Source organism: Pezoporus occidentalis, unplaced genomic scaffold (assembly GCF_034315485.1).
Source record: "Pezoporus occidentalis ecotype Australia unplaced genomic scaffold, CSIRO_AGI_Poc_V1 ctg392, whole genome shotgun sequence".
NCBI classification, from domain to species: Eukaryota; Metazoa; Chordata; class Aves; order Psittaciformes; family Psittacidae; genus Pezoporus; species Pezoporus occidentalis.
In genome coordinates, this window is record NW_026915716.1 from 1 (window position 1) to 15,609 (window position 15,609).

The 15,609-nt window shown below is 62.4% G+C and overlaps 2 protein-coding genes across 3 annotated transcripts; one reads left to right on the forward strand and one right to left on the reverse strand.

Annotated features, from left to right (window-relative positions):
• Nucleotides 1-6: 6 nt before the first annotated feature.
• ZNF740 (zinc finger protein 740) lies at nucleotides 7-6,154 on the reverse strand (the record flags this gene model as incomplete). The annotated part of the gene is made up of 6 exons (XM_062632665.1): nucleotides 6,024-6,154; nucleotides 4,375-4,657; nucleotides 3,531-3,662; nucleotides 2,120-2,206; nucleotides 338-409; nucleotides 7-154 (listed from the first exon to the last, which is right to left on the reverse strand). Coding segments are annotated over exons 2-6 (457 nt in total), but the record flags the coding sequence as incomplete, so codon positions are not given.
• A 697-nt stretch (nucleotides 6,155-6,851) lies between these two features.
• On the forward strand, nucleotides 6,852-12,694 carry CSAD (cysteine sulfinic acid decarboxylase). 2 transcript variants are annotated; one of them, XM_062632617.1, is made up of 14 exons: nucleotides 6,852-6,995; nucleotides 7,087-7,213; nucleotides 8,921-9,011; nucleotides 9,506-9,612; nucleotides 9,693-9,808; nucleotides 10,157-10,236; nucleotides 10,320-10,374; nucleotides 10,531-10,647; nucleotides 10,737-10,801; nucleotides 10,876-10,957; nucleotides 11,432-11,631; nucleotides 11,713-11,764; nucleotides 12,191-12,280; nucleotides 12,380-12,694. In XM_062632617.1, exons 1-14 carry the CDS (start codon nucleotides 6,852-6,854, stop codon nucleotides 12,551-12,553), a joined length of 1,500 nt encoding a protein of 499 aa, XP_062488601.1. In that variant the 3' UTR covers nucleotides 12,554-12,694. The 2 variants fall into 2 exon arrangements, with proteins under 2 accessions (XP_062488601.1, XP_062488602.1); XM_062632618.1 differs by lacking the exon at nucleotides 10,531-10,647 and having other exon boundaries at nucleotides 6,854-6,995.
• Nucleotides 12,695-15,609: the final 2,915 nt, after the last annotated feature.

Below are 15,609 nucleotides of genomic sequence, written 5' to 3' on the forward strand. Positions count from 1 at the left end.
GGGTGCAGCAGGGAGGGTCCCCCCCCGTACCGGTGTGGATGAGGATGTGCCTCTTGAGGTGGTAGCTGCTGCGGAAGGCGCCCAGGCAGTGCTCGCAGATGAAGTTCTTCGGGCTCTGCGCCTGGAAGGGGCCGTTCTGCTCCATCACCAGCACCTATGGGGAGAGCATCCCCCCCAAACTCATGTCAGCACACAAGGAAGGGGGGGCAACAGATGCCCCCCCCCCCCACTCCAAGCCAAAACCACCCCCCCCCCCGGCCGTCCTGCGCCTGCCGGAGCTCGGGAATGCTTCCTCCTCCTCCTGCTCCTGCTGCTCTCGTGCTGCGCGGCCGCAAACCTGGCTGCCGAGGCGCGGTCCTCTCCGCGGCGCGCTGCCGGGTCCCTCGGCGCCGGACACACGCTTGCGGCGCTGCGGGGCACCCACAGTCAACCCCCCCCCGGCCCTCAAAGTGACACCCCCCACCTCCCCCCCCACCCACCAGGCACAGGGACAGCCCAAAGTGACCCCCCCTTGGACCCCAAAGGGATGCCACAGAGGCCAAACCCCAAAGTGACATCCCTGGGCACAGGGATACCCCCAAAGTGACCCCCCCCCCAGGCACAGGGACAGCCCAAAGTGACCCCCCCTTGGACCCCAAAGGGATGCCACAGAGGCCAAACCCCAAAGTGACATCCCTGGGCATAAGGACACCCCCAAAGTGATCCTCCCTGAGCACAGGGACAGCCCAAAGTGACCCCCCCCCAGGCACAGGGACAGCCCAAAGTGACCCCCCCTTGGACCCCAAAGGGATGCCACAGAGGCCAAACCCCAAAGTGACATCCCTGGGCATAAGGACACCCCCAAAGTGATCCTCCCTGAGCACAGGGACAGCCCAAAGTGACCCCCCCCCAGGCACAGGGACAGCCCAAAGTGACCCCCCCAGGTACAGGGACAGCCCAAAGTGATCCCCCCTTGGACCACAAAGGGATGCCACAGAGGCCAAACCCCAAAGTGACATCCCTGGGCATAAGGACACCCCCAAAGTGATCCTCCCTGAGCACAGGGACAGCCCAAAGTGACCCCCCCCCAGGCACAGGGACAGCCCAAAGTGATCCCCCCTTGGACCCCAAAGGGATGCCACAGAGGCCAAACCCCAAAGTGACATCCCTGGGCATAAGGACAACCCCAAAGTGATCCTCCCCGAGCACAGGGACAGCCCAAAGTGATCCCCCCTTGGACCACAAAGGGATGCCACAGAGGCCAAACCCCAAAGTGACATCCCTGGGCATAAGGACACCACCAAAGTGACCCCCCCCAGGCACAGGGACAGCCCAAAGTGATCCCCCCTTGGACCACAAAGGGATGCACAGAAGGCAAACCCCAAAGTGACATCCCTGGGCATAAGGACACCACCAAAGTGACCCCCCCCAGGCACAGGGACAGCCCAAAGTGATCCCCCCTTGGACCACAAAGGGATGCACAGAAGGCAAACCCCAAAGTGACATCCCTGGGCATAAGGACACCACCAAAGTGACCCCCCCCAGGCACAGGGACAGCCCAGAGTGACCCCCCCCTTGGACCACAAAGGGATGCCACAGAGGCCAAACCCTAAAGTGACATCCCTGGGCATAAGGACACCCCCAAAGTGACACCCCCCCCCCCCAGACAAAGGGACAGCCCAAAGTGACCCCCCCTTGGACCCCAAAGGGATGCCACAGAAACCAAACCCCAAAGTGACATCCCTGGGCATAAGGATATCCCCAAAGTGACCACCCCCCCCCCCCCAGCCCAAGGTGACCCCCTGGACCCCAAAGTGATGCTGCAGAAGCCAAACCCCAAAGTGACATCCCTGGGCACAGGGATACCCCCAAACTGACCCCCCTGGACCCCAAAGTGATGCCACAGAGGCCAAACCCCAAAATGACGCTCCTTGGCACAAGGATACCCCCAAAATGACCCCCTAGGCACAGGGACACCCCCCAGACGCAAAGCGACAGCCCAAGGGCACAAAGTGACACCCCCCAGACCCCAAAGTGACACCCCCAGAGGCCCTGGTGACTCCCCACACCCCAAATTCCCCCCCCCCCAGGAACCAAAGTGGGATCGGACCCCAAAGTGCCCCCCCAAGCCCCGACCTGCCTTTTTACTGGACTTCTTGATGTGCGTGGCCTCGGGTGCGTCCTCGTCCTTCCGACTGCGTGGCTTGTCCGAGTCCTGCCGCAGTGCCTGGGACGGGAATGGCACCGGATGGGGGGGAACAGGGGGGACATTGCATTAAAGAGGGGGGAAAATCGACTCAGAGGAGGAAAACGGGAGTTGAAGGGGGGGAAGTGAATTAAGGGAGGGAAAAAGGTGAATGAAAGGGGGGAAAAGTGAATGAAAGGGGGGAAAAGTGAATGAAAGGGGGGAAAAGTGAATGAAAGGGGGGAAAAGTGAATGAAAGGGGGGAAAAGGGGAATGAAAGAGGGGAAAGTGAATGAACAGGGGGAAAAGGGGAATGAAAGGGGGAAAAGGGGAATGAAAGGGGGAAAGGGGGAAAAGGGAAATGAAAGGGGGAAAAGGGAATGAACGGGGGGAAAAGGGAATGAACGGGGGGAAAAGGGAATGAACGGGGGGAAAAGGGAATGAAAGGGGGGAAAAGGGGAATGAAAGGGGGAAAAGGGGAATGAAAGGGGGAAAAGGGGAATGAAAGGGGGAAAAGGGGAATGAAAGGGGGAAAAGGGGAATGAAAGGGGGAAAAGGGGAATGCAAGGGGGGAAAAGGGGAATGAAAGGGGGGAAAAGGGGAATGAAATAGGGAAAAGTGGAATAAAAGGGGGGAAAAAAGGGAATGAAAGGGGGGAAAAGTGAATGAAAGGGGGGAAAAGTGAATGAAAGGGGGGAAAGGGAAATGAAAGGGGGAAAAGTGAATGAAAGGGGGAAAAGTGAATGAACGGGGGAAAAGTGAATGAACGGGGGAAAAGTGAATGAAAGGGGGAAAAGTGAATGAAAGGGGGAAAAGTGAATGAAAGGGGGAAAAGTGAATGAAAGGGGGAAAAGTGAATGAAAGGGGGAAAAGGGGAATGAAAAGAGGGGAAAAGTGAATGAAAGGGGGAAAAGTGAATGAAAGGGGGAAAAGTGAATGAAAGGGGGAAAAGTGAATGAAAGGGGGAAAAGTGAATGAAAGGGGGAAAAGTGAAAGGGAAAGGGAAATGAAAGGGGGAAAAGTGAATGAAAGGGGGAAAAGTGAATGAACGGGGGAAAAGTGAATGAACGGGGGGAAAAGTGAATGAACGGGGGAAAAGGGGAATGCAAGGGGGAAAAGGGGAATGCAAGGGGGGAAAAGGGGAATGAAAGGGGGAAAAGTGAATGAAAGGGGGAAAAGGGGAATGAAACGGGGGAAAAGGGGAATGAAAGGGGGAAAAGGAGAATGAAAGGTGGGGAAAAGCATCATCGGTGAGGAAGAAGGTGGTTGAGGGAGGAAGAAAGTGGCTTGAGGGGGGAAGAAGGGAGGTTAAGGGAGGAAGAAGGGGGGTCAGAGGCTAAAGGCAGCGGTGGGGGGGGGTCCATACCAGCACATCGGGGCTGCCCCCCCGCTCCCTGCTCTCCCCTTGCTTGGAGCTGGGCTTCGGCATCATCTTCTTGCTGGCCACGGTGGGCACGAGGCACACTCCGGACAGGCCCTCGCAGGCCAGGAGGCTCGCCTGGGGTGGGGGGGGAGAGAGCAGCTCTGCTGCAGACCCCCCCAAACCCCCCCCAGCACCCCCAAACCCCCCACCCCAAAGGTGCCAGCACCACAAACCAAACCCTTTGCCGGGGGCCGCACACGACCGGGCGCTGAAATGGGAAGGGGGGGGGGGATAAGAGGGGGGAGAAGAGGGAGGCTCGGGGCCCCCCCCTGCCCCCCCCCCAACCCCACACACCCCCCCTTTGGCGGGGAGCTAACGGCTACCGGGAGAGCTCCGACGATCCCTGGAACAACGGGAGAGCGCCGCCGGCTCCGGGAATAGAACCCGGGGTGGGGGGGCGCGGGTGAGTGATGGGTGATGATGATGATGATGGCGCGGGGCTGTGGGACAGTGGGGATCGGAGGGGAGTGGGGGGGTGGGGGGGTGGGATTTGGGGGGGAAAGCCCCCCCCATGGCCATACCTCCTTGGGAGCTTGGTGTGGGGTGGGGGACACGGATTGGGAAGGGGGTGGGTGGGTTTTGGGAGGTGGGGGGGGGGGGTGTAGATTTGGGGCTCATTACCTGAGCCATCTTGGGGCTGTGTGTCTGTCTGTCTGTCTGTCCTCGACAGAGGGACTGTGACAATTCTTTAGCCTTACGGTGGCCCCGGGAAGGGCCTTTTTAACCCTCCGAGGGGTGGCCTCAGTTAAGGTGTTTTAGGGATGTTTGTGCCGGGCTCATCCAGTACCCGCCACTGCGCCGACATCTCGGCCCCGGTGCCGCCGGCGCGGTGACGAGCGTCTTCCTCGGCCCCCCCCAGCAGCAATCACGTACGGTGGCGGGGGGGGGGGTGGGGGGTGTGGGGGGGGTGGGGGGGTGTGGGGGGGCAGCAGCTTCCTACTAGACAGGAGGGGACATCGGGGGTGTTGTCACCCCCACAGCCCTCAAGGGCATCACCCCACACACACGCAAGGCCGGGGTGGGAGCTGGGTCCCGGCGCTGCTGCTGCTGCCACCAGTGCGGGTCTTCGCCTGTGGGGAGGGAGGAAATGGGGTTAGGGGGGTATTGAGGGGGGGGGTATGGGGGGTTATAGGGAGGTTATGGGGGGGAGTAGAGATGGGGTTATAGGGGAGTTGGGGAGGGGGTTAAGGAGGGTATTTGGGGGGCTATGGGGGGGTTGGGGGGGCTAGGGAGGGTTTAGGGAGGGGGGTTGGGGGGTTAAAGGAAGGGTTGGGGAGGTTATGAGGGGCTGGGGGAGTTCTGAGTTATTAAAAGAGGGGTTCAGGGGGTTATAGAGTGGAGGCTTGGAGGGTTATGTGGGCTATAGGAAAGTTATGGGGGTTATGGGGGAGTGTGTGGGGGTTAGAGGGAGGCTTGGGGGGTAAATCAGTTATGGGGGGTTATAGGGAGGTTATGGGGGGGTTAGAGTGGAGGTTATAGGGAAGTTGTGGGGGGTTAAGGAAGGTATTGGGGGGGCTATGGGGGATTGGGAAGGGTTTGGGGGGCTATGGAGGTTTTAGGGAGGGGATTTGGGGGGTTAAAGGAAGGGCTGGGGGGTTATGGGGAGTTAAAGAAGGGGTTAGGGAGGTTATGGGGGGCTGCGGGAGTTCTGAGTTATTAAAAGGGGGGTTGGAGGGTTACAGAGGGGGGGCTTGGAGGATTATGGGGGCTATAGGAGGGTTATGGGGGGGCTATAATGGGGTTGTGGGGGTCATGGGGGACTGTGTAGGGGTTAGAGGGAGGCTTGGGGTGCTACATCAGTTACGGGAGGTTCCAGGGGAGTTCTGGGGGCTTAGGGAGGGCTTTGAGGGGTTATGGGTGGCTATGGGGGGATTAAGGGGGGTTGTGGGGGGTTATGGGGGTTTGGAGCGTTAGGAGAGGTTATAGGGGCAGTATGGGAGGTGTGAAGGGGCTTTTGGGGGGGTTATGGGGGGGACCCCCAGGTTTAAATGGGGTGCTGAGCACCAAGTGGGTGCCTCACAGGGAGACGTTGGGTGGTGGGAAAGGGGGGGTGGGGGGGAGATGGGGAGGGCCTGGGGGTGCGAATCAGGGGTGGGGGGGGTGACTTTGGGGGGCGGGGGGGGTCCAACAGGGTGAGGGGGTCACGGGGTGGGGGAAGGTCACATGATGGGGGGAGGTGAAGGGTCAATAGGGGGGGTGGAGGGAGAGCAAGAATCACAACTGGGGGTCACACCGGTGGGGGTCGGGGGGGGGGTCACTACGGGGGCAAAGGTGACACCCTCCCCCCTTTCCCCTCCCCCCACATCCCCTCCCCCTCCCACTCCCGTCCCGGTGGCCGCCGGGTGGGGGCGGGGCCGCCGCGCGCGCGGGAGGGCCCCGCCAACCCCCACTTAGGCCGCGGGCGGGGAGGGGGAGGGGGAAGGGCTCGGTCCGTACCTGCCGCGGCCGCTCCTGCCCCGCTCCTCCCCGCTCCGGCCCCGCTCCGCTCCTCTCCGCCGCCGCGAACGGGTCCAGAACCGGCCCCGCCGCCCCCCCCCCCCGTCCTCGGCCGCCGCCGCCGACCCGGAACTGGAAACGAGCCCCCCCCTTCCACCCGCCATTCACAGCGCTTCCGGCGCGACGTGCGCATGCGCCGTGGTGCCCCTCAGATGCGGCGCCATCTTGGCGCCCGGCGGTTGCCATAGCGACGGAGCGGCGGCGCGGCCTGGTCCGGTTCGGCCGCCGGGCAGAGCCTGGGGCTGCAGCGCGGAGCGGGGCCGGGCGGTGGCGCTGGGGCCCGGGCTGGGCCCTGCCTCCCTCCCCGTCACCTCCCCGTTCACGTTATTGCCCCCGGGGTGAGGCCCCGCCTGCCCTTGGGGGGGCGCGGGGGGGGGTGTCACCCTACTGTGACCGCCCCATGGCGAACCCCACTCCATTGCACCCCCTCGGGGTCGGTCCCCTCTTTCCTCTGCACCCCCCCCCTCGTTATTGCTGCCCCTCCCTGTGGCAGCACGGCTCCCCCTTGGGGGCACTGGGGACAGGCCCCATGGCGGCGCTGCCATGGGGCCGAGGGGTGGCACCACTTGGGGGGCCGAGGGGTGGCACTACTTGCCCCCCCCCCCCCCCCCCAATTCCTTGGATGCGCCTTTAAGAGCCGCTTCTCCCTGTCCCTGGACTTTGTCCCTGTGCGAGGCCGTGTCCCCAGGGACGATCCCGGAGCCACCATCCCATCCCGCGGCCGTGATCCCGGGGCTGGGAGAAGGGGGTGTGTGTGTGGGGTGACCCATGGCTGAAGAGACCGGGGCCGGTGCCATGGCCGGGCTGGAGCATCCCGGCTGGGAGGCGGCAGCGGGCGAGGAGTTCCTGCGGGAAGCGCTGCGGGTGCTGCTGGAGGAGGCCGTGAGGAAAGGGACGGATGTGACCGAGAAGGTGAGGGGGGGAAGCGGGAAGGGGAGGGGGGGGGAGGCTCCCGGCCGGGCCCCGCGGCCTTCCCGAGCTCGGGAATTGCGGGGTCCCGCAGGTGTGCGAGTGGCGGGAGCCGCTGGAACTGCGGGAGCTGCTGGACCTGGAGCTGCGGAGCGGCGGGGAGCCCCCGGAGCGGCTGCTGCAGCGCTGCCGGGATGTGGTGCGGTTCAGCGTGAAAACCGGTGCGGGCCCTGGGGCCGGGGGGGAAACAGCGGGAAAGTGGGGGGGGAACGGTGGGAAAGTGGGGGGAAACAGCGGGAAAGTGGGGGGAAACAGCGGGAAAGTGGGGGGAAACAGTGGGAAAACGGCGGGAAATGGGGGGGAAACAGTGGGAAATGGGGAGGAAACAGTGGGAAAGTGGGAGGAAACAGTGGGAAAACGGGTGGGAAACAGCGGGAAATCGGGGGGAAAAAGTGGGAAATGGGGAGGAAACAGTGGGAAAGTGGGAGGAAACAGCGGGAAAGTGGGGGGGGAAACAGCAGGAAAGTGGGGGGAAACAGCGGAAATGGGGGGGAACAGCGGGAAAGTGGGGGGAAACAGCGGGAAAGTGGGGGGAAACAGTGGGAAAACGGCTGGGAAACAGCGGGAAATGGGGGGGAAACAGTGGGAAATGGAGAGGAAACAGTGGGAAAGTGGGAGGAAACAGTGGGAAAACGGGTGGGAAACAGCGGGAAATCGGGGGGGAAAAGTGGGAAATGGGGAGGAAACAGTGGGAAATGGGGGGAACAGCGGGAAAGTGGGGGGAACAGCAGGAAAGTGGGGGGAAACAGCGGAAATGGGGGGAACAGCGGGAAAGTGGGGGGAAACCATCGGGAAAGTGGGGGGAAACAGTGGGAAAGTGGGGGGGGGGAACAGCGGGAAATGGGGGAAACAGCGGGAAATGGGGGGAACAGGGAAATGGGGGAAACAGGGGAAATGGGGGGAAAACAGTGGGAAAGTGGGGGAAACAGCGGGAAATGGGGGGGGAACAGCGGGAAATGGGGAACAGCGGGAACAGGGGGAAAGTGGGGGGGAAAACAGCGGGAAAGTGGGGGGAAAACAGCGGGAAATGGGGGAAACAGCGGGAAATGGGGGGGGAACAGCGGGAAATGGGGGGGAAACAGGGGGAAAGTGGGAGGGAAAACACCGGGAAAGTGGGGGGAAAACAGCGGGAAATGGGGGGGAAACAGCAGGAAAGTGCAGCAGGAAAGGAAACAGCGGGAAGTGTGAACCGGGAAAGTGCAGCGGGAAATTGCAAACAGCGGGAAATGCTACAGCGGGAAATGAGCGGGAAATGGGGGAAACAGTGGGAAATGGGGGGGAACAGTGGGAAATGGGGGGGAAACAGCGGGAAATGGGAACAGCTGGAAAATGGGGGAAAAAGCGCAAAATGGGGGGGAAACGGGGGGAAAGCAGTGGGAAAACAGGGGGGAAACTGTACTTCCAGTGCAGCCCCAGCGCTCCCAGTGTGAACCCAGTGCTCCCGTTGCAAACCCTGTGCTCCCAGTATGAGCTCAGTGCAGCTTTGAGTGCCCCCAGTGTGAAATCAGTGCTCCCAGTGCAGCCTTAACTGGTCCCAATGTGAACCCAGTGCTCCCAGTACACCCAGTTCAGCCCCAGTGTTCCCAGTGCAGCCTTGATTGGTCGCAGTGCTGCCCCAGTGCAGCCTTGACACTTGCAGCTACATGGGTCCGCACGGGTCCAGGTTCAGCCTTAACTGCCCCCAGTTCAGCCTCAGATGCTCCCAGTGCAGCCCCATCTGGCCCCCGGTTTAAGCTCTGTGGCTCCAGGTTCAACGCTTCCACTCCCTACAGCTCTATGGGTCACACGGGGCCTCCATGGGTCAGTGGGCAGGTCCATGGGTAAGGGGGGGTCCCGGGGTCCCTCCTGTCACGGTGCCCCCCCCGCAGGTCACCCCCGGTTCTTCAATCAGCTGTTCTCGGGGCTGGACCCACATGCACTGGCCGGGCGGCTGCTCACCGAGGCGCTCAACACCAGCCAGTGCGGGGGGGGCATCATCACCATGGGGGGGTGGGCCCCACATCCTCATTGGGAGGTCCCCATTGTCCTCATTGGGGCGGTCCCCAAATCCCCTTGAGGGGGTCCTCATCCTCCCCATGGAGGGGTCCCCATTATCTCCATCATCCCCATTGGGGGGGGAATATCCGTTGTTTCCATGGGGGGTTCCCCACATCCCCATGGAGGGGGGCTCCATCATCCCCATGGTGGGGGGTCCTCATCCTCACTGGGGACACATCCCCCATTGTCCACATTGTGGGGGTGCCCACGTCCCCATGGTGGTGGGGGCATCATCGCCATAGAGGGGTTACCCACATCCCCAGTGGGGAGGGTCCCACTTTCCTTATGGGGCCGCCACATCCCCATCGTTGGGGTTCCCCATCGGGAGGGTACCCTCTCTCACCCCTATGGGGGGCTCCCCCCACTGGGAGCATCCCCAAGCGGGGGTGTGTGTGTGTGTGTGTGCCCCCCCTCAGGTACACGTTCGAGGTGGCACCAGTGTTCGTGCTCATGGAAGGGGTGGTCCTGGCCAAGCTCCGGGAGCTCGTGGGCTGGAGCAGCGGCGACGGCATCTTCGCTCCTGGTACCGGCACCGGCACCACACAGGGGGGTGTCCCTGTGCTCCCCCCCCCCGGGATAACACCAATCCTCGTCCCCCGGCAGGAGGCTCCATGTGCAACATGTACGCCATGAACGTGGCGCGGTTCCAGCGCTTCCCGGAATGCCGGAGCCTTGGAATGACGGCGCTGCCGCGCCTGGCGCTCTTCACCTCCTGCGACGTGCGGGCACCCGCGGCACGACCGTCCCGTTGGCCCCATGGCGGGAGGGGGCGGCACATCTCCATCTGGGGGGGTCTCCATCATTCCAATTGTCCCCATCTGGGGGGTTTCCCATCATCCACATGAGGGACACCCCATCATCCCCTTGGGGGGGTCCCATCATCCCCAGGGCGGGCCTATGGAGCATCCCCATCGGGGGGTGTTCCATTGTCTCCATTTGGGGGGTCCACATCACCACCGCAAGGGGGGAGGCAGATACCATCCCCATCAAGGGGTGCCCCATCGTCTCCATCGAGGGGGGGGTCCCCACCATCCACAGGGATTTGACCCCCCCCTCTCCCTGCTCAGAGCCATTACTCCATCCAGAAGGGAGCCGCGTTCCTGGGCATCGGCACTGACAACGTGCGCCTGGTGGCCACCGACGAGAGGTGCGAGCCGGGCTGATCCCGGTGGATCTGCGGCTCCGCTGCCCCGGCTCTGCTCCCACCATGGGTCTGTTCCCATCCCGCAGGGGGAAGATGATCCCTGAGGAGCTGGAGAAGGAGATCCAGAAGGCCAAAGCCGAGGTGAAGGGGTGGCAGCCTGGATGTCCCCCTCCTCCATCCCAACGTCCCCTGTCCCATCCTGATGTCCCCTGTGCTGTTCCAGCATCCCCTGCCCCACCTCAAAATCCAGCACCCCATCCATCCTGACACCCCCTGTCCCATCCTGGTGTCCTGCAGGGTGCGGAGCCGTTCCTGGTGTGTGCCACATGCGGCACCACGGTGTTGGGTGCCTTCGACCCTCTGGGCGCCATCGCGGATGTGTGCGAGCGCCATGGCCTCTGGCTCCATGTGGATGTGAGCACCGGGAAGGGGGGAACACACATGAATCCCTTTGGAATCCCCCTGTTCCCAGCGCTGATCCCTATCCGTGTCCCTGCCCACAGGCAGCGTGGGGCGGCAGCGCTCTGCTCTCCAGCAAGCACCGGCACCTCCTGGCTGGCATCGAGAGGTCAGCGCCACTCCCGGCTCCCAGCACCCCACAATCCCAGGATCCCAACTGGGGGGGACCCCCTCTTCCCACAGGGCCCACTCCGTGACCTGGAACCCGCACAAGATGCTGACAGTGGGGCTGCAGTGCTCGGCATTCCTGCTCCGCGACACCTCCGTGCGTGCCACCGCCCCTTCTCCTCCTCTCCCACCACTGTGCCCTGCCCCATCCTGATGTCCCATCCCAATGTCTTCTGCCCCATCCTGCTGCCCCATCCCAATGTCTCCTGCCCCATCCTGATGCTTGATCTCGACACCCCATCCTGCTGCCCCATCCCACGTCCCATTCACACATCCTGCTGCCCTATCCCCACTCCCCCATCCCATGTCACATCCCCTACCCCATTCCATGTCCCATCCCCAAATCCCAATGTCCCATCTTCTACCCCATCCCCTTCCCCATCTCATGCCCCATTCTCTGCCCTGTCCCTTGTCCCATCCCCACATCCTGCTGCCCCATCTTCCTGCCCTGTCCTCTATCCCATGTCGCATCCCATACCCCATTCCCTGCCCCATCCCACAAAACGGGGGTGTTGCCCCCAGATCCCCCCTAGTTGCTAGTTTCGGGGTGACCCCTGTGCCCCCCCCACAGGGTCTCCTGCAGCGCTGCCATGGCTCCGGAGCCACGTACCTCTTCCAACGGGATAAGTTCTATGACATGTCCTACGACACCGGGGACAAGACCCCGCAGTGCGGCCGGCGCGTGGACTGCCTCAAGCTCTGGCTGCTCTGGAAAGCCATCGGCACCCAGGGGCTGGCCCAGCGTGTGGAGCGAGCCTTTGCCTGCACCCGGTGGGTCCCCGGGGCTGGGAATGGGGGCACACAGCCCATGGCCCCTCTGCTCCTTTGACCTCCTGTTCTGCATCATCCCAGGTACCTGGCAGAGGAGGTGAAGAGGAGGGATGGCTTCGAGCTGGTGATGGAGGTACGGAGCCACAGCAAGGGGAGTTTAATGTGTATAGCCCCACACATCACCCCACCATGGCCCTGTCGGGGGGCTTTGTATGACCCCCCCATATACCACCATGCCATGGCCCTAGGGTGGGTTTAATGTGTCCCCCCATTTAATACCCTCCAGCCATAGCCAAGGGAGTGGTTTTAAACCATTCCCCATTTAACACGACCTATCCATGGCCTTGGGATGGGTTTTAATGTGCCCCCCATATAGTGTTGTAGGTCCAGGAGTGGTTTTTAATGCTCCCTTGTACAGCATCACCGAGTGCTGGGCAGCAGAAGAGACCTGTCCCAAGCATGGGGGTCCCCACATGGGCCTGGGGGTGGGAAATGTTGTGTGTCCCCCCGTGTGTCCATGTGATCTCTTCCCTTTTCCTCTTCCCCCCACCCCCTGCAGCCGGAGTTCATCAATCTCTGCTTCTGGTTTGTGCCCCCCAGCCTGCGGGGCCGTGAGAGCTGCCCCGACTACTGGCCCAGCCTGGGCAAGGTGGGAGCTGGATCCACTGGGATCCTTGGGGGGCGGGGGGGTGATCCCAAACCCCCTCCACCCCCCCAACCCCTCTGTGTGTGTGTCCCCCCTCCGCAGGTGGCCCCTGCCATCAAGGAGAGGATGATGAGGAAGGGCTCCATGATGGTGGGGTACCAGCCCCACGGCACCCACGTCAACTTCTTCCGCCAGATCGTCACCAGCCCCGCGGTCACCAGGGCAGACCTGGACTTCTTCCTGGATGAGATCGAGAGGTTGGGATGGGACCTGTGAGCCTCCCCCCACAGACCCCCCCCATCCCTGAGGAACAGGAGCAGAGCTCCACATCCCCCCTTCTCATCCATCCTACCTCCAATCCGGGTTAAAGATACTCCAAAACCTACCAGGATGGGGGAATAAAACCATTTACTGATCCATTTTGGGGGTGCCCCCCCCCCCCCCAGGAAAGGAAGGGGAGGACTCATTCATCAGTCCTGGAGCAGGTCAAACACGTTGGGGTCCATGCTGGTGGGGTGCAGGAAGATGCAGTCGGGGGGACATGGCTTTGGCCTCGTGGCACAGGCTCCATGTGCGCAGCATCTTGAAGCTCTGGAGCATGATGCTGTGGGGATGGTCCTCCTGGATCTGCTCCAGGCGGTTCTTCTCCAGCTTCAGGCACATGATCCCAGCCTCCTGCCACTGCCTCCCAAATCCACATAGGATCCCTCTCTGTTAAGCGACGAGGAGGTGGTGTGATGGGGTGACATCGGGATGCAGCAGGAGCACCCATGAGCTCCTCCTCCTCCATCCCAACGGTGTCATCCTCATCCCGGAAGCACTGGAGCAGGATGGAGGCCTCCTCCCTGGGCCCTCTCACAGCCCCTCATCCGGTGCACAAGGAATGCAATGCAGCCTTGAAGCCAAAGGAGACAAGAAGCAGGATTTAGCCACACGTGTGCCCAGTTACAGGATGGAGCATGCTCCGGAGCTCTGGACCGCTCCTTGAGACACCTCAGTGGTCATGGAGCCACTGCAGTCGCTCCAGCAGGGAATGGGCAATTGCCTGCTTCCTGGAGCAAGGAGCAGTGGCAAAGGCTGCCAAAAGTGAGGAGCAGGTCACAGACCAAAGAGAGGAGATGAGTGGCAGCCTGCAGCCATGGGGGTGTAGCATGGGGCAGGTAAGGGGGTGAGGAGGGAAAGATGGGGACAGGGAACCTGACAGCAAGAAAGAAGCAGCAGAAGTAGGGAGGAGAGGCAGGGCTGAACAACAAGAATAAGGACAGGAAGGAGGATGGAAATGCAGGAAACCAGGAGCAACGAGAGGAAAACAGAGGCTGGAGTGAGGACAGACACAGACTGACAGAAAACAGCGACAGGGAGCAGAGCGAGCCAAAACAGGACAGCAACAGAAAGAGATGGATGCGTATGAGGCCAAGGAGCTGGGAAAAGGAGAACCAGCGATGGACAAAAGAGGGAGAGGGCGCAGGACACACAAGAAGAGGACGAGTACAGGGGAGCAAAGCACAGGAGAGGAATGGACAGGGAGGGAGGGAGCAGGACGCGCAAGGAGCACCAGCGTCCAACAGCTCAGGACTCACCGCAGCTCTCGCCACTGATGAGTGAGTGCCAGCTCGGATGCTTCTTTGCCCTCCCCTCCTCTTGCACGGCTCACGGAGCTGTTCCCCACCTACGAGAGCACACGGTGGCGAGGGCTCAAAGCCCAACGCACGCAGCACGGCCATACCGTGGCCTGCTTTGAGCCGTGGAGGGGAACCTTCCACACCCAGGTTCTCTCAGCACGGTGCTGCCGCATGGGTGCCTTCCCCTTCTTCTTCTTCACCCCTCTTCGGCCTCTCCGCCTTCAGCTCCAGCCCGTCCACAGCCACCGAGCGCTCCCTCTTTGCCCACACAAACCTGCTGCAGGCGCAGTCAGCAGCACCCCCCCGGCTCCCCAACGCCAGCGGGCAGGGGACCCCCCCCTGCGCCCACCGAACGGGCTCGCTCGCCCCCGGTACCGGGACCCTCGCCCTGCAGCGCCGCCATCGCTGCTCCGCATGCCGACGGCGCGCCGGAGGGGCCGAAACGCCGCACGGAGAACACCGATCCCCGGCCCGTAGCACTCGGGAACGCCCGGCGGAGCGGCGGCGGTGTTTCCTTACCGGGATAGAGCAGCGAGCGAGCGGCACAAGGCAGCAGGAGCGCACCGGGGAATATAACAGCGCCATCGCATATGGGTAGAGCCAGGGCTGCAGTACTGCCCTCTGACCACGGGATGGCAGCAGCAAACGGCGCTCACACCTGCAGTACCGAGGTTTGACCACACGATGGCAGCACCCGCTCGCTTACCCGGTACCGCGGAGGCTCCGCGGCCCCGTTCGCACCCTCCGGGGGCAGCAGCTCCTTTGCCGTGGGGACCGGGCTGGCGCTTCCCGGCCCCTTTACCGTATCCCGGCTCCAACAGCCGCTGCCTCCGCACCGGAACCCATCCCAGGCCTTTGCCTCTGGAGGCAGAACAAAGGTGGGGCTGTTCCGGGCCTGCTCCCCAAGCACAGAGGCACGTCCATGGTCAAGATGCTGCCGAGACGATGACCGTCGCTGGCGGTTCCAGCTGTGCTCTGGACCAGGGTGAAGCTCTGCAGCCCCTGCCACTGCTGCCACAGTGCCACCAGCATGGCAATCCACCCTCGCTTTGCCACCTGTAACTCCAGAGAGGCACTATGCAGATGGAGGTTCAGGTTCTGGTGTGGTATGTCTGCCTTCCTTTAGCTGGTTTATTCCCTTAGGGGGTTGACTTATGTTGTCACCAAGAGGACATTTCCACTGTGCTCCTGCAGGAGGGATGGGGCTAAGAACCATCAAAACCCACCCAGAGACCCCAGAAAAGCCTCAGAGCAGTCCCAAACCACCCTGGAGACCCTGCAATGAGTCCCCTGTGCTTGCTGCAGTGCCAAGGGGGTGGCCCCATGGCAAAAACCAAAGCCCAGAGCAGCCAAGATGAAGGAAAAGCTTCAGATCCAAACGTAGCCCCATAGGCACCGAGGCAGGGCCTCCACTGGCGTCACTGTTGCTGGACCCCCAGGAGGTTCCTTCCTGCAACCCCTTCAATGGGCATCCCTGTGTGGTTGGATCCCCAGCCCCAAGGCAGGGCAGGAGGAGATCTTGGTCCCAGGGCGAGGGTTAGAGGGAGAGGGGGGGAGCCGCACAGAGCTCCTGGTGCAGGGATCCAGCTCGGAGCCCATCTGCAGGGGTAAAGAAGCACTCGGCTCACACTGCCCTGAGAAAGGGTTTAATGGGGAGGGGAGGCACTGCTGCCCCTGTCAAAGGGCTGGGGGGATGCTGCGGGGGACACA